The sequence below is a fragment of the Chanodichthys erythropterus genome, chromosome 9 (assembly GCF_024489055.1).
Source record: "Chanodichthys erythropterus isolate Z2021 chromosome 9, ASM2448905v1, whole genome shotgun sequence".
In the NCBI taxonomy this organism is placed as follows: Eukaryota; Metazoa; Chordata; class Actinopteri; order Cypriniformes; family Xenocyprididae; genus Chanodichthys; species Chanodichthys erythropterus.
The window spans coordinates 2,375,389-2,396,147 of record NC_090229.1 but is presented as its reverse complement, the minus strand read 5'-3'; the positions used below and the strand labels follow the sequence as shown (position 1 = coordinate 2,396,147).

General features: G+C 36.2%; 1 protein-coding gene across 4 annotated transcripts; it reads left to right on the top strand.

Moving 5' to 3' along the window:
• Positions 1-816: 816 nt before the first annotated feature.
• Positions 817-12,030, top strand: LOC137026175 (polyunsaturated fatty acid 5-lipoxygenase-like). Of its 4 annotated transcripts, none has more exons than XM_067393425.1 (14): positions 817-966; positions 3,041-3,239; positions 3,342-3,423; positions 5,823-5,945; positions 6,133-6,239; positions 7,197-7,369; positions 7,930-8,082; positions 8,185-8,382; positions 8,849-8,935; positions 9,234-9,307; positions 9,903-10,024; positions 11,422-11,522; positions 11,600-11,770; positions 11,851-12,030. In XM_067393425.1, the coding sequence occupies exons 1-14, from the start codon at positions 817-819 to the stop codon at positions 12,028-12,030; spliced, it is 1,920 nt and encodes a 639-aa protein (XP_067249526.1). The 4 variants fall into 4 exon arrangements, with proteins under 4 accessions (XP_067249526.1, XP_067249525.1, XP_067249524.1 ...); XM_067393424.1 differs by having other exon boundaries at positions 9,225-9,307; XM_067393423.1 differs by having other exon boundaries at positions 9,138-9,307.
• The last annotated feature ends 8,729 nt before the right edge of the window (positions 12,031-20,759 follow it).

Sequence of the window (20,759 nt, the reverse complement as noted above, 5' to 3'; positions counted from 1 at the left end):
GTTACAAAGCAAAAGCAAAATTGGATTTCTTAAGTAAAATATATCTTTTCAGAAATCTGTCTAGTATTAATTCCCTTTCATTATTACACTTTCACCTTGCTGTTGGAGCAAATACAGCATTGTGATATAGATATCCCAAATGTCAGCTGTATACAAACAGTTTTTTATTTCTATCGTCCTGTATTTACGGTAATTGTACATTTATGGGGAAAATTGTAGTATTTTGTTGTATTCATTCACATATAGATGTATAGTATACACATCCAAAAGATTAGTTTTTCACAGTTTTTGCTGCCGTTTTCATGAGAATTTTAAAGGGGACCGAGGCAAATTCATGTACAGACTACGGAGCTGATCACAATTTATTTTAGGTGGGCTGGGTTTTACCTTTTTTACCATTAAGTTGCCATGGCATGTGGTTTCTCAATTGTGTTGCACAATATTTCTTTTTAAACTCTATGGCAATTAAGAATATCAGCGACCAGCACAAATGTGCACTTGTCAAGTCTTTTATTTTCACACACATCAGAGTCCTTCAAATTAGAATAAAACAGTGATTGTTAATGGTGAATTTACATGATCACATCTGTGTGGATCAGACTGTAGTTTAGCATGTAAAACTATTTAAAGAAACCATGAATATGAAGGAATTATACATTGTTGGTGTTACCATTCCTTGATAAAGATCACACAGTTATCATCACAAGTTAGATTGATAGACCACACCCCAATTCAACAGGCAAAGCAGGAAATGAATATTATATAAATTAAAAAAGCCACAGGTGTGAGAGCAGAGAGTCTTCTCATCTGAGCACAATGTTCACATACACAGTGTCTGTCACCACTGGCAACCAGGAGTTTGCTGGGACAATTGATTACGTTTATCTGACGCTGGTGGGCACGGAGAGACGCAGTGACCGGACTCTCCTGGACAAATCATTCTTTGATCGTTTTGCAAGAGGAGCGGTAAGACTTGTTTTTTTTTTCCCTCACAAATGCAGCACTATTTCAACAGTTATATCATGTATTAAATGAATGAAATAACATAAAAATTGTATAGGTTTTCACTATTTAAACATGCAGTTATTTCCTGCATCATGACTATCAGACATATATTGTCACTCTCATTTCATTGTGGGTGTCATCAAACACTTTTGTTTCCTCACAAAAAGTGAGAAGTCACTGTCTCGATTACATTAAAGATGACTGTTGATTAAAGTTTTTCCAAATTGTAATACTGTAACCTTACCAAAAGCTTCAACAAATTTATTCACTTATCAACTTTATTCACAGCAATTTATCCCCATCTGACAGATAATCGAATTTTAAATATGTTTGTTGAAAATATGTTTTAATAAAAGAAAACATTATTTGGTAACGCTTTAGATTACAGCCCAGAAAGTACTGTGTAATTACAACATATTTACAGCGTAGCTTGGAGTAATTATAGTGTACCTATAAAGTAAGTACGTGTAAGTATAGGGGAACAATATGTAAAGTCTGGGGAATGAAGGGGTAACAACCAGGAAAATAACAAATCATTTATACTGTAAGTATTTTAAAATACTTACAGTATAAATAATACTTATACTATTATGATAGACAACAATCTTACGTTTGGGAGCAATTTAGTGAGAACATACACTGCACAACTTTTTGTAATAATAGTGTACAAATATATATAGGCTTTTTTAAAACTTACAAGGTAGGCTACATATCAGTGCATTTACACAGCATTTAGTTTATATTGCAAAAGTGCACTGATTGTGTTGTTTCAAGGAAAGTGAAACTACAATATTGCAATGTTTTAATACTGGGGAAGTATACTCTAGTTTCATGTTACAGGGTAATACAATAAAAACCCATGTTAACACTCAATCTGATATCACTTGGAAACCTTTATTTGAAAATCAACTTATTTCAAAACACTTCTTATCCGTTTCTCCTGCTTGGCTTCCTCCACCTCCTGTTCCTCTTCTACTTCTACGTTCTTTAAATTCTGTGTATTATAAGAAAATACAGTACACCCAGAAATGTTCACCATTTACTCATCTTTTATCCTCATGCCATCCGAGATGTATATGACTTTCCCTCTTCAGATGAACACAAACAAAGTTTTTTAGAAAAATAAATAATCTCTGGGAATGCTTTATAATGCAGTGAAAATTTGTGATTCATTGACAACAAGTGAAACATGTTCATCAACATTGTTGTTGATCCAGAAAAACATTCCAATCACCCAGATTTGAGGGACAAGTTTACAGTTTATGTAAAGTTCAGGGTTACAACCAGGGTTAGGTGCTTCAACATCAGTGTTATTTACCCATCATTTCCATCTGATTTTAGGGATAAGTTATAGATAGGGTTAGTGTAACAAAGTTAAAGGTTCAGGGAAGGAGGAGGCACGAACCAGCAAAGTTCAACATTACATTAATCATAAAATATACAAACAACAAAATGAAAGTAAAGCGTCTTCTCCCCACGGATGACTGCCACTTAAAGTAAAACAAAAAAACAACATAAAGTCCGAGGCCTGGTCCTCTTTCACCCTCACTGCCATCACTCCTTCCTTACTCATTAGCAATCGAGCCACCAGCCTCGCTCTGTTCCCACGGCTCTCGGCCCCGCCCTGCTTGCCACATACCCCCATCGCCCCTCAAAGGCCGGGGCTCGGGGAAGAAAGATAGGGGAACCGACAGACGACTGCCGCATAAAACATAATAAAACAACATAAAGGTCCTCTCTCATCCTTTACTGTCGTCATTCCTCCTTTTATCCTCCTGGAGCTCCTCTGTGAGACTCAAGTCTGGTGTGGCACACAGGTGATGCATTAGCAATCGTTTCAATCGGCTTTGTTCTGCTCCCATGGCTCTCGGCCCCGCCCTGCTTGGCACAGTTATGTTTAAGGGTAGTCAAGATATGTTGATCCAGAAACATGACTTACTTGGCAAAATCATTGTGACCCTTCCCCAAACCCTGTTTAATTTTCTGCACATAACTTGTGTGATTCAGTTATGTCTAACAGAAGCTGTTGTTAAAGGTGGTATCCACTGATGTCAGTGTGAAGGAGACCCTTGGAGACATTCTGCTGGTGAAACTTGAGAAAGAGAAATTCTTGTTCAATGATCAGTGGTACTGTAGATGCATCAGTGTGAAGACACCTTCTGGATATGAAATTGAATTCCCCTGTTATCGCTGGATAGCGAACAAACAGGAAGTGGTTCTTCGAGATGGCAAGGGTGAGTCCTACTCTCTTCACTATCCAGTCCTGAAAGCATGTCACAAATACTGTTGTGTGTGTGTGTGTGTGTGTGTGTGTGTGTGTGTGTGTGTTCTTTTAGCTCTATTGCCTCAGGATGAAAAAAACAGTTTGCTAAAAGAGCACAGGCGCATGGAACTGGAATCCAGACAACAACTGTTCAGGTTTGATGCCACAGTTACAATCCTGGAAAATATTCAATCATTTGGTCGTGTAAATGTTGTCTTTATATTCCCCCAGATGATGCAGTAGGCAGTTTGTTTGTTTTAGATTTTACATTTATCCCTGAGACAGACGGGATTGAGACATTGCATCATTATCTGATGCTATGGGGAAATCCCTTTCTCAGAAATACTGAAGCCTAATAGAATCATGCCTGTGCAACTGCACAGACCAATGACGTTTCAGCACACCAACAAATGGGTGGGCCCATTAGCCTATATATGCTGCCGCTAATGTGCCATTTTGTCAGAATCTTTCGACTGAGGAAGCAGGCAAGTGACTGCTAACAGTACAAGCATAATAACATGGCAAGGGTACGCAATGTCTTATTCCCGTCTATCTCAGGGAACCATGGTTATGCTAGTGGATTGGCAGCTGGTATAAGGAAAACTTTGCTAATAAGCGTCACCTGTGAACCTCACAAGGGAAGCCACCTGGAAATGCACTGGGTTCGGGACAACAGACGCCAGAGCCATCTTGCTTAAAGGATTAGTTCACTTTCAAATTAAAATTTCCTGATAATTTACTCACACCCATGTCATCCAAGATGTTCATGTCTTTCTTTCTTCAGTGGAAAAGAAATGAAGGTTTTTGAGGAAAACATTCCAAGATTTTTCTGCATATAGTGGACTTCAATGGAGTTGACCGTTGAAGGTCAAAATTACAGTTAACAGCGATCCCATACGAGGAATAAGAGTCTTATCTAGAGAAACCATCACTCATTTTCTTAAAAACAAACAAAAAAAAAAAAGAAAAAACTTTTTTTTATAGTTTTAACAATAAGTGCTCATCTTGAACTAGCTCTCTTCTTCTTCTTCTTCTTCTTCTTCTTCTTCTTCTCTATTTGAATTCCAGCAGTGTAGACACTGCTAAGTGTATTACTGCCCTCCACAGGTCAAAGTTTGAACTAATTGTTATATACTTGCACTAGCATATTGTATATGACAATTTAGTTCAAACTTTGACCTGTGGAGGGCAGTAATGCACATAGCAGTATCTACACTGCATTCAAATAGAGAAGAAGAAGAAGAGAGCTAGTTCAAGATGAGCACTTATTGTTAAAACTTGAAAATGAGCGATGGTTTCTCTAGATAAGACCCTTATTTCGAAGTCCACTATATGGAGAAAAATCCTTGAATGTTTTCCTCAAAAACCTTCATTTCTTTTCCACTGAAGAAAGAAAGGCATGAACATCTTGGATGACATGGAGGAGAGTAAATTATCAGGAAATTTTAATTTGAAAGTGAACTAATCCTTTAAGCATTATCATCCAGGAGGCATGATGCCCATAAACAGACTTGGCGGCATTAAACACACCATAGTTTTACTCTCAAAAATACAGGATCCACCCCTGAAGTGTAGGGACATCCAGGTTATAGAATTTGGCAAATATCTGGCAGATGTCCCAAATAGACATCCCACTCGACCAAGCCCAGGAGGAGCGAGCCTTAACTCCAATAGGACATTGCAGGCCTAATGATGTCCAGGCCAGCACAAATCACATCCAATATCCAACAGGACAGTTTCTTCTTTGTAACTGGCAGCACTTTTGTGTGGCCTCCGAAGCGCTCAAAAGCTGCTCCGATATACGCTCAATATACTGAACCAGACACAGCAAGTTCAAAAACTGTTTGTCCGCCGAGTCAGGAAGAGCTAACAGGAGAGCACCTTAGGCGCAAAACCATGCTTTGGCTTAAAGATGACCTTACAGTCATTTGGCACAAACTCAAGGCAGGATGATCTAATAGAAAGCATCTGCAGGTCAGCAACTCGCCAGCACCAGCAATATGGCAGTTTTAAGTGAGAGTGCCCATAATAGTCAATCCACTCTGGGACAGCATGTCCGCACCCTGGTTAAGCCTGCCCGGCACGTGTACTGCTCTCACTGATCGGAGGTTGTTCTGTGCCAGTTCAGTCCTCCTTGGTGGTTTATGTAAGCGACTACAGTCACGTTGTCCAATCGGAGCAGGATGTGGTGGCCTCTCAGGTCTGGCAGAAAGAATTGAGTGCTAGGTGTACCACCATCATATCCAGACATTTGATTTGTCACCGGAGCTCCAAATCTGACCAGGTGTCGAACACCGGCCTGCCATTGCACAGGGTGCCCAAAACCGTGTTGGAGGCATCCATCGTGACCACTTTCCTTCTTAGGACTAGCCCCAAATCCACTCACAAATGGTTCAATTTGGGGGGTACTCCAAGGTGCCAGAGCCTTGATGCAGCTGTGGGTCATCCTGATGTTTAAGTAACGTAATCAAAAGGGAGTTTTGTGTATAATATAGTACACCTAATATAATTCTGGGTCCAATAACGGAAAGATTAACATTGCCTTTTCTTGAAGGTGGAAGGAGTGGCACCCTGGTTTCCCCATGAACATTGATGCCGATTCAAGCAATGAACTTCCTTTGGACATTCAGTTTGAACTTGATAAATCTGTGGACTTCAATTTGAATTTCCTTACAGCGTAGGTTACACAGTTTGTGTTCATCTCTTTATATGTATCCCTATAACAAATTTGATTATTACTGATTTCCTGTGACACTGTTTGACCATGAAATATCTTAAAATAAAAGGAGAAACCAGTGAATCTGTACTGAAAATCTGATTAAGAGCATTCAGCTGTATTTTTCTGGCTGTGATCTTCCCTTCAGGATTGAGAATCTTGGTCTTAACAAACTAATGAGCTTGTTCCAGTCCTCTTGGACCGATATTGCAGATTTTGGAAAAATATTTGTGAATATCAAGAACCACGTGTCAGGTTTGTTTCTTCCTTGTTTTAATTCTTCTTCTTCAGCTTCTTCCACTGACTGAGAATAAATTATTGTGGGAATGCAATAGGGGTGTAACGGTGCACAAAAATGATGGTTCGGTACATACTTCGGTTTTGAAGTCACGATTCGGTACAGCAGGGTGAGAAAAACTTTTTTTATTAAACAGCGTTTTACTGAACAAACTGTATCTCTGTCTTTAAATTCATTCAATTATAATTACATTTTTCTTAAGTATAAATAATATCTATCTGCTAATGCTGTAAATTATATAGGTAGCCCTTACTTGCACATTACTATAATATTAAGGTTTACAATTAATAACAGAGTTCAAACTGTTAAATTCAGTTGCTATTTATTTTTAGATATAATCATCAATACTCAAATAATAAACATGAAAATATTGTATGTAATCATGTAAATTGCACATGACGGATTTATTTAAATATATTAAATGATTAAGACATCACTAACAGGTTAATTAAAATATAATCAATATAGTGCATATATTTAGTGAAACTTCACTAGCGTTCACTATAGTTCGTTTCACTAGCGAACTAACAAACTGTGGACACAGAATTTCTGAGATAAATGTAATACTACATGACATTGTTTACAAGCTGTTTTATTGACGTCTTTCCATGGTTGAAACACTGATTACACGCGATTACACAAGATATGATACGTTTCAGTAAGTTGTACTGTATCTTTCAGCATACCTTCAGATGTTCATTCACATTTTTTCTGCAACTAGTAGTGAAGAGGACGAGATGATCTCGTTCACTCACACTCCACGCTGCCACATGAACTGAGGCGCCAACAAAGCGTCTGTTACGAAAAGCATCAAGGACCGTTTACATCCCTAGAATGCAATAAAAAAACAGGACACACATTGTTTGCATACCTCTAAACTCACTGGCAGCTGACTTTATAATCCCCTTTGACAGATTATGTGATGCAAAACTGGAATAAGGACTTCATGTTTGGCTATCAGTTCTTAAACGGCTCAAATCCTATGATGATCCGTAAGTGCATGAAACTTCCAGACAAGTTTGCAGTCACACAGGAGATGGTGAAGGGCTCCCTGGATAGAGGTCTCACACTACAGGAAGAATTAAAGGTCAGAAGAAAATAACACAACACACAAACAATTATAATAATAATAATAATACAGCCATAAAAACAATAATATAAATAAACAATAATATAAAACTTGGGTCCATCCTGGCCCCACGCCAAATAACAACCAATTTCAAAAATTTACCTCCAGATTTTGAGGGAGATCATTATTAAATGTGACCACGGTCTCCAAAAACATGCTTGTAGCCAGCCAGGCTCATTTACAAGTCTGATTTGTCTTGGCAGTTTAAGAATTCAAATTATTTTAAACCATTCAATCACGATAAGATGCAAAAGAGAACTCAATCCTGTACTCGAGCGCTGTTTTCACACACATACACCCAAAGTGTGCACACAGAAAGCAGCATAAGTGAAGCTTCTTGAGAACAGGGGTGATGCGGTCACAGAAACAGGAGTGAGTGAGCAGGAGCAGAGTGAGGAGAATGCTGTTGCAGTGGTCAATTACAATTATGGATGTGAATAAATAAAGATGAATGAAATTAAATGAAATTTCTCCAGTGTCATTCTATGACTCCAACACTAAATACCCCTCTATTACAGGCAGGAAACATCTACATCGCAGACTATGCGATACTGGAGGGAGTTCAAGCCAATGCCACAGACCCGAATACCCAGCAGTATTTGGCTGCTCCCTTCTGCCTGCTGTACAAGAACAGCCAGAAAGAAATTGTGCCGATTGCTATTCAGGTGCCTGTAGAAATAGTAAATTTAGTAAAATATTACTTAAAAACAAAAAGTTAGTACTTGAAATTTTGTTTTGGTTTATTTTGATATGTGAAACAGCTCAGTCGTCAGGCCACTGCTGGGGAGGCGAACACTGTCTTTCTCCCAAGCGATAATCAGTACGATTGGATGCTAGCCAAGATGTGGGTGAAATCCTCTGACTTCAACGTCCACCAGCTGGTCATACACATTCTCAGGACACATCTGACATCTGAAGTTTTTGCCATAGCCATGTACAGACAACTCGCTGCCGTCCATCCAGTATACAAGGTAGCTTTCACTGCTATGAGATTTAATGTAGTTATTCAGATTCAGGGCTGCACAGGGATATTGAGTATAGATGAAGGGCTGCAGGATCCAATCGTGGTTTTTGTGCCCTTGATTAACAAAACTCACAAAGTATCTCAAAGTATAAAAAAGGGTTTGACATGAAATTCACATTTACCCTTTTCAGAGTTACTTGTAAATTCTGATTGGACGAAGCGTGTTCGATGCGGTTATAAAATGACTGTAAATGCAGCTTTCTGTAAAGTTTTGTGGTGAAAGAACTGTTTATTCTTCTTATTATAATTGTTAATAAATTTAAGTACTTATTGAATTCTTATATATCATGTTGCTGATGCTATAAAAGCAAAAAGGCATTTAAGGTAGGGAGTTACAGTGATTTTAAGTTATTTATTACGTTAGTGAAGGCCATTGTCTTGCAGTTATTGCAGCCTTTATTTTCTCCTCACAGTTACTGATACCTCATGTTCGTTTCACCGTTGCCATCAACACTGCAGGTCGTGAAAAACTCATCTGTGAATCTGGGCTCTTTGATAAGGTATCTTTATCCCTGAATAAACAGTTCCTTGTAAGGAACCACAACTTTTCTCTTCATATTTATCTTTGATATCTCTGGTGACTTTGAGGTCTGAAGATGCGTAAAGTCTTAACCCATCTTTATGACTTGTCATCTAGCTCAGTGGTTCCCAAACCTCTACAAAATGTAATCTGAGACTCAAAGATTCACTTGTGTTTCAAAGGCTAACAGCACTGGTGGAATTGCAATTGTGGAAGTGATTCAAAAGGCCATGAAGACTTTAACCTATAAGTCCCTGTGCTTCCCTGAGGCCATGAAGGCTCGAGGAGTGGAAGATCTGCCCAACTACTACTACAGAGACGATGGCATGATGGTCTGGGAGGCAATGAAAAGGTAACACAAAAATGTACAGATGTTCAAATGCTAATGGTGCAAAGAATGATTTAAGCCGGTACGATTTTGGCCACAATTTGGCCATCTGAGACAAATTTTGTGAATCCGAAAAGATTGCTCTAGGCCAAAATCTGAAGTCTTTGATCACTAGTTTATGTTCGCCAACAGCCGATTAATGACCGTTGTGATCACATTTGACATCAGACAAAGTTCTGACAGTATCAGAAGTTGAGGCACAGTCTTGCAATGTGACTTCTCCAACAACAGTCGAATCAACCTGATGACGCAATTAGCGAGACAACAACAAACCACCACTTGCTTCACACACATCGTCATTTTTTTCTTTTTCTTTTCAGATCAAGCCATGATCAATATTAATGCTAGAGATTGTTTTTCTTTGCAAGTCACCATTTCAATCCCACATGTAAACGCAGCTCACATCGCTAAATGTGTCTCAGATCGATGATGAAAATTCAGAACGAGTTTTCTGCCGTACAGTTTGACATGAATAACAATGGAGATCCTACAGTGTGACATACAGTGGAGATTTATTTTTGAATTTGCTGATACATCATTTAACTTGATCTTCCTCCAGTTTTGTTTCTGATGTGGTGAAGATCTACTATGGCAGTGATGAGAAAGTTCAGCAAGACAAGGAGATTCAAGCATTTGTTAAGGATGTTTGCGTCGGTATGAAGAATGGTCCCAAGAGTTGTGGTGAGTACAAGATCATTTTACTAAAATGTAAGTGTGTTCATGTATGTGCAAGCATGTATGTAAGTGTGAACGTGTTAACAGCCGAGTAGGACCCGGGTTCAAATCCCGGACGAGCCCCCGACTCTCACATGCATCCCCAGTCTAGGGTTAGGGAGGGGGTAACACTCAAGAGTAACATTTATTTGCTAAGTTCAAAATACAAAAAGGCAACTTCATAAGACTTTAGGGTTAGGACAAGGCCAAAATAACAAACATAAAAGTTCTGACAAACAGAAAATTCTTACCTTACTTCCTCTTTAATCAAACACAGAAAAAAACATTGACATTAGCCAAAATGGCATCTACCCCCTTACTGCTTCCAAAATAACAATTAAATTGTAAAACGTTTCAATTTAAATCCCTCCTTAAGAGTGTCAGTGAACTTGATTAACAAAACAGAGAAGTGAACAATATGTTGTACACCAAAAACACGATAAACACACAACAGTAGCACACTCGCTAATGTCTAGGGCAGGATAAAACCGCCTCAGGAGCTTGGAGACAAAAAGGCCTCCATAAACTGTGTTTCCAATCAGAGGAAACAAGCAGTAGATGGTAACTAGTAGGGGTGTGACAAGACACAAGATCGGGTTCACGAGAACGAGACACAATTTTTACACAGTATTTTTAAGAAATCCTCAGTGACAAAATTCATGACTGGAAAAATAGTCTGCAGGTGCATTTTAAAATGTTTTAACTAATCATTGTGCAATTTCAGTTCTACTTTCTGAGTATGAATTATCGTATGCATTGAAAGACAACAATATACAAGCACTGGGAAAGGTTTTACCACAAACTCAATTGACTGGCTTCTCTCCTGTACGATTTCACATGAGCTTCCAGAACTTCTGTTCAGAACTTTTGGCTCTATGACAGTGGAGGCAGTGCTGCAGTGCACCGTAATGTAATGCAAACATTGCGGTAAAGTAATTCACCCTTCGCCAGGAATTTGGTTGACAGTGTAACACTAGAGACAAGCGTTAAGAGAACCCAATTGCAGTTTTATTTGCAAGGTCCAAACATGATCAAACATAAACTTGGCTTAACATGGCTTGGCTAAACAATAAACAAGAACATAATCTTACCCACAGTGGTACAGGGACAATACTAGACCAGCGACTGAAACAACATTCCTTCTGATGTTCATTCATGTTTATTTGGTGCTATAACTAGTAATAAAGAGGAAGAGACGATCTGTTCATGAACCGCTTGAACTGAGGTGCTACAGAGATCTGTCACCACACATATAAAAACACCCTGGGATGTACAGTAACAAGTGTTTGTATGCTTTCATATGCATTGTGTTTACATCACTCTTAAATACATACAAAAGGTAAACACGTAGCCAATGTTCACAGAGTTTCCGGATTCCCTGAAAACTCAGGAGCAGTTGGTCGAGCTCCTGACTGTTGTGATTTTCACAGCTTCAGCACAACACGCTGCAGTCAACTTTGGACAGGTGAGTTTACACACTCTTTTCAGGACGAATATAAACTATGTATGGGCTGATATCTGCGCGTCTGTCCTGTGTTTCAGTACGACTGGTACGCCTGGGTCCCAAACAGCCCTTCCACCATGCGGAAGCCCCCTCCCGCACAGAAGGGCCAGGTGGATATGAAGTACATCATGGAGAGTCTGCCGGACCGCGGACGTTCCTGTTGGCATCTCGGAGCAGTTTGGGCCCTCAGTCAGTTCCAGGACAATGAGGTTTGATGACCGATTCTACAGAACTAGTTTTCCTACAAATTCTAAGTTGTTTTGATTTGATTTGGGCATATCTTCTCCAGCTGTTTTTAGGAGAGTATCCAGATAAGTACTTCACTGAACAACCGGTCATGAAAGCCATTGAGACTTTCCGCAAGAAATTAGCTGAAGTGACCAACATCATCAAGAGCCGAAATGAAAATCTGAAACTGCCCTATTGGTATCTGTCTCCAGACCGAATCCCCAACAGTGTGGCCATCTGAGAGTTTGCAAACCCTGTTTGCAGCTATTTTAGCCAGTTTATAGAGAAAGGGCAGAGGAAAACTTAACTATATTTCACAACATGACACAATAATAAAATAATTGCTATATACTGCGTTCCAAATTATTATGCAAGAGACAAATCAATAAGATTTCAGTACAATAAACATTCAGATTTTAGTTTTTCTAAGAAAATGTTTGTTTGTTTATTTATCCATGTCTTTTTAGATAACTGGTATCAATCTCAGACAAAATAATTTGCCAGATCTATGGAAACCCTACTTAGAGGTTGTTCCACATTATTAAGCAAGTCACAGTTCTCATGCAATATGGGGAGGAAGAAAGATCTTTCTGAAGATGAAAAGCATGAAATGGTGCGATGTTGTGCAAAAGGCATGAAAACAACTAATATTGTGTGAAACTGAATGGAGATTATCGAAATATCATAAGATTTGTGAGTGATTTAGAGCACAGCAGAACTCGGTCAGATAAAGGCTTATTAATGAAAGTTCCTGTCAAAAAAAAATAATTGCATTAAAAGGGCAGCTATAAAAAGCCAGTGTTGAGCAGCAAACAGGCATTTGAAGCTGCTGGTGTCTCTGGAGTCTCGAGAAGCTCTCCATCAGGCTGGCAGTTGTGCGTAAAGATGCATTTCAGCCACTCCAAACCAAACCTCACAAAGAGAAACATTTACAGTGGGTGTAGAAATACATGAAGACTCATTTTTAAATAGTTTTATTCACTGAATAATGCCGTACTACAATAGATGGTCTAAACGGATGGATTTCTGGATGGTTGGTGAATGGCTCCACGTTCCAATAAGACTGTGACGTCAGCAAGGAGCTGGTGGGTGATGATTTGGGCTGGAATACTGGGAAGTGAGATGGAGGGTATTAAAATGACTTTTGCAAGATATGTGGAGCTCATAACTGGCCATTTTCAGCTATGGTATAAAACGGAGGATAGTGCCTTCTGAAATGCAATGCACTATTCACTATCCCATGCTGCAAAAAAACACCACAGCAATAAAACTATTTGAAAATGTATTTCTACACCCACTGTAAATGTTTCTCTGTGAGGTTTGGTTAGTGGTGTCTAAAATGCATCTTTACGCACAACTGCCAGCCTGATGGAGAGCTTCTCGAGACTCCAGAGACTCCAGGAGCTTCAAATACCTGTTTGCTGCTCAACACTGGCTTTTTTATAGCTGCCCTTTTAATTCAATAAATTTTTTTTGACAGGAACTTTCATTAATAAGCCTTTATCTGACCGAGTTCTGCTGTGCTCTAAATCACTCACAAATCTTATGATAATTCGATAATCTCCATTCAGTTTCACACAATATTAGTTGTTTTCATGCCTTTTGCACAACATTGCACCATTTCATGCTTTTCATCTTCAGGAAGATCTTACTTCCTCCTCATATTGCATGAGAACTGTGACTTGCTTAATAATGTGGAACAACCTCTAAGTAGGGTTTCCATAGATCTGGCAAATTATTTTGTCTGAGATTGATACCAGTTATCTAAAAAGACATGGATAAACAAACAAACAAACATTTTCTTAGAAAAAACTAAAATCTGAATGTTTATTGTACTGAAATCTTATTGATATGTCACTTGCATAATAATTTGGAACGCAGTGTAGTAACTGTAAGGATTTTAGTGCAAATGCTAATCTGGATGAAAATAATACAAAGTTACGTATACCAATAAGTTAATGTCTACACAAAATAAAAATAATGATAATAATTGTGCAAGTATTCAATTTACATTACTTATTTCCTTTCTGTTGTCATTTAATCTTATGATTGTGGGGACTGTGTGTTTGTTTTAAAGGTTTTTAGCATCACAGGATGAAGTTGTTTTGTTTTTTCATTGCTTGTGCTTTGGTATAATAAAACTTGCTGAATTTGTACTGGTCAGATGAAACATGCACAACTAAGATTATTCAATAAACCAAATCATTTTCACCATCACTTCATCACCAGATATAATTTATATCCACCTACAAAATTAATTTCAAGTATTTAGACAGAAAATGTTGATTTAATGGTTTTGAGGATTGTGAAAAAAATTCATTCAGTCTGTCCAAACTTCACAATATGTTGTAATTACAGCTTCTCTCCACTAAGTGTCGCGCTTGCGCAGGAAAATGTGTCTTCAGTGCGTCATAACAGAGCGACAGATGAGTTACAAAACATCAAAAACACTCTGAACTTCAACCCAACCTATGAAATCAATAAACAGTTTTTCTGGTGAGTAACTGTATTTTTTTTCTGGCAGTTTTAATAAATGCATAAATACTATTGCTGTAATGCGGAGGAATGTCTGTTCTAAAATATAACATTAATATACAATCAGAGTTTATGGTGTCATTGGTAAAATTAAGTGTCATTACTGCTGATCATTCTTTAAAAAAAAGACGAAAAGATCTTCAAATGAAAAATAATGACATGAGCTAGTCTTCATCATGAACTGTGAAATACAGAAAAATGTGGATAGAAATACTATTTAAATATATTTCCATTATCTGATGTTGATCTAGTTTCAATATCTAGTTCATATTCCCAAAAAATTGTGAAATAAAAAAGACAGAAGAAAATATATATAGTCTATAGAATTATTATTAGTCTATTACACCAATTATTGTGACAAAATCCATTTCTAATGTGGAAATGTATTGCTAATCAAGACTGATATGAATATGTTTATGTTCGTGGGAAGGTACAATAAAGAAAAGGTATTATTTAAAAATTAAAAAGAATGTTGATGCGGAACTACTTCCATCCCAGTGAACGTTCTCAGAACATTCTTCCAGTAACATTAATAGAACGCTTGTTCAGATTAATAATGTTCTCAAAGCATGAACACAAAAACATTATTTATGGGTCAAAGACATTCACAATAGAAATTTACAAAAGAGATTTTATGTACACAAAGCTACGGAAGAGGATTAGGGCCAAGCAATAATAAAAAAATAAAACCATCTCAAGATAAAAAAAAAACTTGTTAAATTACTAGAAAAAAGTCATTAGATTATGAGAACAAATTAGTTAAATTATGAAAAAAAAAGTTGTTAAATTTCGAGAAAAAAAGTCGAGATAAAATGTTGAAAATAAAGTCATTAAATTATGAGAACAAATTCAGAATAACGAGTAACAAAAGTCTACTAATACTCTAATGAGAAACAGAAAGTGATTTAGTTTGTAGTATTTTTCTGACCCAATTGACACATATTTGTTCTCGTTTTTAAACACAAACTCACTTCATTTTGTTTTTTCATTAAACAGGACTTAACATTTTCAGTCATTTCTCTTCTCCAGTAAATTAATCTTGTCAGAATTGCGAGATATAAAGTCGGTATTGCGAGATATATATTCAGATAGACAAAACTGATATTATTGTATAATACAGTAAATAAACAGAAGGCAAACTTGTTTTTAACAAACATTTCCATGGTTGACGGCTACTTACAGTTTATTGATTGTTAAGACATTTATTAAAAAATGAGCTAAAGCGAGAAACACTGTGAAATGCGTAACTATTGCTCTTTCTCATGCTGAGGGTTAGTGATGTGAACTAATCATCCAGTATCTGTATATATAAATATAGTTTAAGTGTAAATAACACAAAGTTCTTTTTCACAGGGGATGTGAACAGCAGAACTTCATTGAAATACACACTCGGTGTTTTCACGAAGGTCGGCGACTCTGGACAGTCGGAGCTGCTGCTGTCGTCCACATGCTGAACCGTCGGTCTGACCGGAGCGTCCAGATCGGACAGATCCGCAGGGAAATCCTGTGCACAGACATCATGAATGTATCTGAATGTAACGCAGGAAAACGGATCGATGACGGGATGAGCTGAAACGGTCTTACCGTGGGCAGAGACGCCGGATGAGCTCCCAGAATCTTCTGACTGTTTCCAAGACTCTTCTCCTGCAGTCGGGACACATTCATTCATCAGAAACTATACGACTCAGCTGAACTGAAATAAACGCGTGTGACTGAAGAACTTACAACCAGATGAGGGCACACGGACATCAAAACTTTGAAAGTCGTGTCTCGAGACAGAAACGACACAAACACATGCTGTGAAAATCACAATAACAGCGATTAGTAAAACGGACACGATCACAAGCCGATTCACAGGAAAACCAAACGACTTTTACCCGACTTTTACAGCTGTTTTAAATTATAATAATATTTTGTGATTTTAACTGTATTTTTGATCAAATAAATTCAGCTTTGATCACAGGAATAAATTATATTTGACTATATATTCACATAGAAAACAGCTGTTTTAAATTGTAATAATATTTTGTGATTTTACTGTATTTTTGATCAAATAAATTCAGCTTTGATCACAGGAATAAATTATATTTGACTATATATTCACATAGAAAACAGCTGTTTTACATCGGAATAATATTTTGTGATTTTACTGTATTTTTGATCAAATAAATTCAGCTTTGATCACAGGAATAAATTATATTTGACTATATATTCACATAGAAAACAGCTGTTTTAAATTGTAATAATATTTTGTGATTTTACTGTATTTTTGATCAAATAAATTCAGCTTTGATCACAGGAATAAATTATATTTGACTATATATTCTCATAGAAAACAGCTGTTTTAAATTGTAATAATATTTTGTGATTTTAACTGTATTTTTGATCAAATAAATTCAGCTTTGATCACAGGAATAAATTATATTTGACTATATATTCACATAGAAAACAGCTGTTTTAAATTGTAATAATATTTTGTGATTTTACTGTATTTTTGATCAAATAAATTCAGCTTTGATCACAGGAATAAATTATATTTGACTATATATTCACATAGAAAACAGCTGTTTTACATCGGAATAATATTTTGTGATTTTACTGTATTTTTGATCAAATAAATTCAGCTTTGATCACAGGAATAAATTATATTTGACTATATATTCACATAGAAAACAGCTGTTTTAAATTGTAATAATATTTTGTGATTTTACTGTATTTTTGATCAAATAAATTCAGCTTTGATCACAGGAATAAATTATATTTGACTATATATTCTCATAGAAAACAGCTGTTTTAAATTGTAATAATATTTTGTGATTTTAACTGTATTTTTGATCAAATAAATTCAGCTTTGATCACAGGAATAAATTATATTTGACTATATATTTCACATAGAAAACAGCTGTTTTAAATTATAATAATATTTTGTGATTTTTACTGTATTTTTGATCAAATAAATTCAGCTTTGATCACAGGAATAAATTATATTTGACTATATACTCACGTAGAAAACAGCTGTTTTAAATTGTAATAATATTTTGTGATTTTAACTGTATTTTTGATCAAATAAATTCAGCTTTGATCACAGGAATAAATTATATTTGACTATATATTCACATAGAAAACAGCTGTTTTAAATTGTAATAATATTTTGTGATTTTACTGTATTTTTGATCAAATAAATTCAGCTTTGATCACAGGAATAAATTATATTTGACTATATATTCTCATAGAAAACAGCTGTTTTAAATTGTAATAATATTTTGTGATTTTTACTGTATTTTTGATCAAATAAATTCAGCTTTGATCACAGGAATAAATTATATTTGACTATATATTCACATAGAAAACAGCTGTTTTACATCGGAATAATATTTCACTGTTTTTACTCTACTTTGATCAAATAAATGCAGCTGGTGAGCAGAAGAGACTCTTTCAAAAACATTAAACATCTTACAGAGCCCAAACTTTTGTAGGTTCAGGTTTTACCTTTGTGTCTTTTTTGTGTCTTTAGTTTATTTTTTAAAAGTGTATTTATTTGCACTTTATAAAAATATATTTGAGGTATATTTTAACTGTGTGCTGAAAATGATCATTGTAACAATGCACTGAAAGTATATTTAAAAAATACATTTTTTAATATCCTGAAGTTGTAGTGTATTAAAAGTTAAATTTGAATATATTTTTTAAGTTTACTTATACATCCTTGAAATTCATTATATTACTTGTGCTTATTTATTTCAGTAAGACTATAATGCATTACAAGCCATTAAATATATGCAGTGTAGCCTATAATTTCCAAATATGAGTAAATACGTTTAATAAGTTTACACTGGCAGAATCATTTTACAACCAAACACACAATAAAAATAGAATAGAATATACTTTATTGTCCCATTGCTGGGAAATTCAATATTGAACAACACACCAGCAGCACAAGTAACGTTACATGCGAAAACATATGTCGAGTGGGGATGGGCAGATCGATATGAAGTATCAATATCGATACTGACGTTGAGTATCGAAAGTATCGATGCTCAATTAAAAATATCGCTACTAAGGTTTTTTCCTAATGATTTTGTTTAATTATCAATCAATTTAATGTATGCATTGAATTGAACAAATAACCTACGTTAGTGAATAATTGTGTAGTAGAACTATTTTTCTGCTCATCTGAACACTGCGCCTGAAATGCTGCAAGTCAGAACCAATCAATCACAGAAAGCGTTCGCTCACTGCCGACACTACATTCAAACGGCTGCATGCGTTTAATATTGTTAGAAACCATTGATGCTTTTGGGAAACGCTGCCCTGAACAATGCTTAACAGCAGACAGAACAACATAATATGTTTGAGTTATTTCACAAACAACAAAATGAAATAGTAGCCTACATAGTTTTTGCAAATACATTTATTTAAATTGAACATTAAAAGTTTGTATTGATGTTCTGTTCTGTAACTACAGTGTCAGAATACAAAGTTTGCATTTTATGGGTGCAACAGCCCGTCACTGGCAGTCCCTTATGAAACTGAACCATTACTACAGTGACCATAGTTCAGCTAGGCATATAGTATTTGTAGATTTCCATTGTTACCACTACAAATAAACATTTTAACCATGTGTAAACAAAAATAGAATCTAATAAATTGCAATTAAGGCATATTGAATGTTAAAATACCTTTCAAATATAAATTTTACTAGTAATTCAATAATTTAATTATTAATAATTTAACAACTTAAATTCAGATTAGAGGTAACGTATCGGTATCAATATCAATATCGGAGATTTTGGCCTTGAAAGTATTGGTATCATATCGAAAACAAAATAAGTGGTATAGCCCATCCCTAATGTTGAGTGGTTGAACTTGAGACTTCGGAATTCAAGGGCACATTCAAGCTCAAACCGGTGCGCAACGTTTTGCTACGGTTTCCGTGTTGAACGACATGTTTCCTGGAAACGGTGTGCAACAGGTTTGAGATACGTTTTCTCTTGTTTGGTGGGTGTGTCAAAAATGTTAGCCCAATCAGCATCAACATGCATATAAACCACGCGGTATTAAAGAAACAGCTCTTAAATGTAATTAACATCAAAATTCACAAGATCAAGTATATTGTTTGCACATGTTTATTTACATTAATGGCAACATAACTTAAATAATAAGAGCACAAGTATAGATCTGGAACTTCTTTAAGTCTAAATGAAACAGCCCCTCCTAACTTTATTTTTATGAGTGTCTGCAGAGCTGTTAGGAGAGGTGGAGGTGTTGCTGCTCTATTTAAAGATGTCTATCAATGCAACCAAGTGTCATTTGGTGATTACTTGTCTTTAGAATACTTGGGTATTGTATTAAAAGGTGCTCCTCGCATTCTACTTATAGTTATCTACCGTCCTCCAAAATACTCTCCAACCTTTGTGGAGGACTTTACAGAACTGTTATCAGCAATTTCCTCAGAGTTTGACTGTTTTGCTATTACTGGGGATTTTAACATCCACATAGAAAATGCAGAATCCAATATGGCAAAAGAAATCATAACTGTTTTGAATACTTTTGATCTGACTCAACATGTACATGGACCTACACACAATCGTGGACACACTCTAGATTTAATTATCAGTAAGGGTCTAAACATTTCATCCATTGTCATTAAGGATGTAGCGCTATCTGATCATTTCTGTATTTTCTTTGAAATATTGATCTGTCCGACTGTTGAAGCTAGATCTGTCTCGGTCAAAAAGCGATGCTTAAATGAGAATATTAGTGCACTGTTTATGAAGGCTATATCTTTAACACCAAGAATATCTGCAGACTCTGTTGATTTTCTCCTTGATTCTTTTAACTCAAAAGTACAGAATGTTATTGATAACATTGCTCCTGTGAAAGTCAGGAAGAAGAGTGGCAGACAAAAAGCACCATGGAGAAACTCAGCTGTAGTGCAAAATATGAAAAGACTATGCAGAAAAGCTGAGCGCATGTGGCGAAAGAAAATAATTGAAATCCAGTATAACATCTAAAGATATTCTTCATGCTTTCAATGTGGAACTAGGCAAAGCTAGACAGACCTTCTTCTCAAATATTATAAACAGAAACTTAAACAACACCCGCACTCTTTTTGCTACAGTAGAGAGACTAACAAACCCCCCAAGTCAGATTCCCAGTGAAATGCTCTCAGACAGCAAATGCTGTGAGTTTGCTTCCTTCTTCTCTGAGAAAATTAATAATATCAGAAAGGCGATCAGCACATCCTTGAGCTGCACTGGGGTAAAACAGATCAGATCACAACCTCAGAAAGCAGCTATTATGTCTGATTTCGAAGCAATTGATGGTAAAATTTTGGAAGAAACAGTACAGCACCGTAAAACATCAACCTGCGCCCTTGACACACTTCCCACATCTTTTTTCAAAAGCGTGTTAAACTGTTTAGAAGCAGATGTC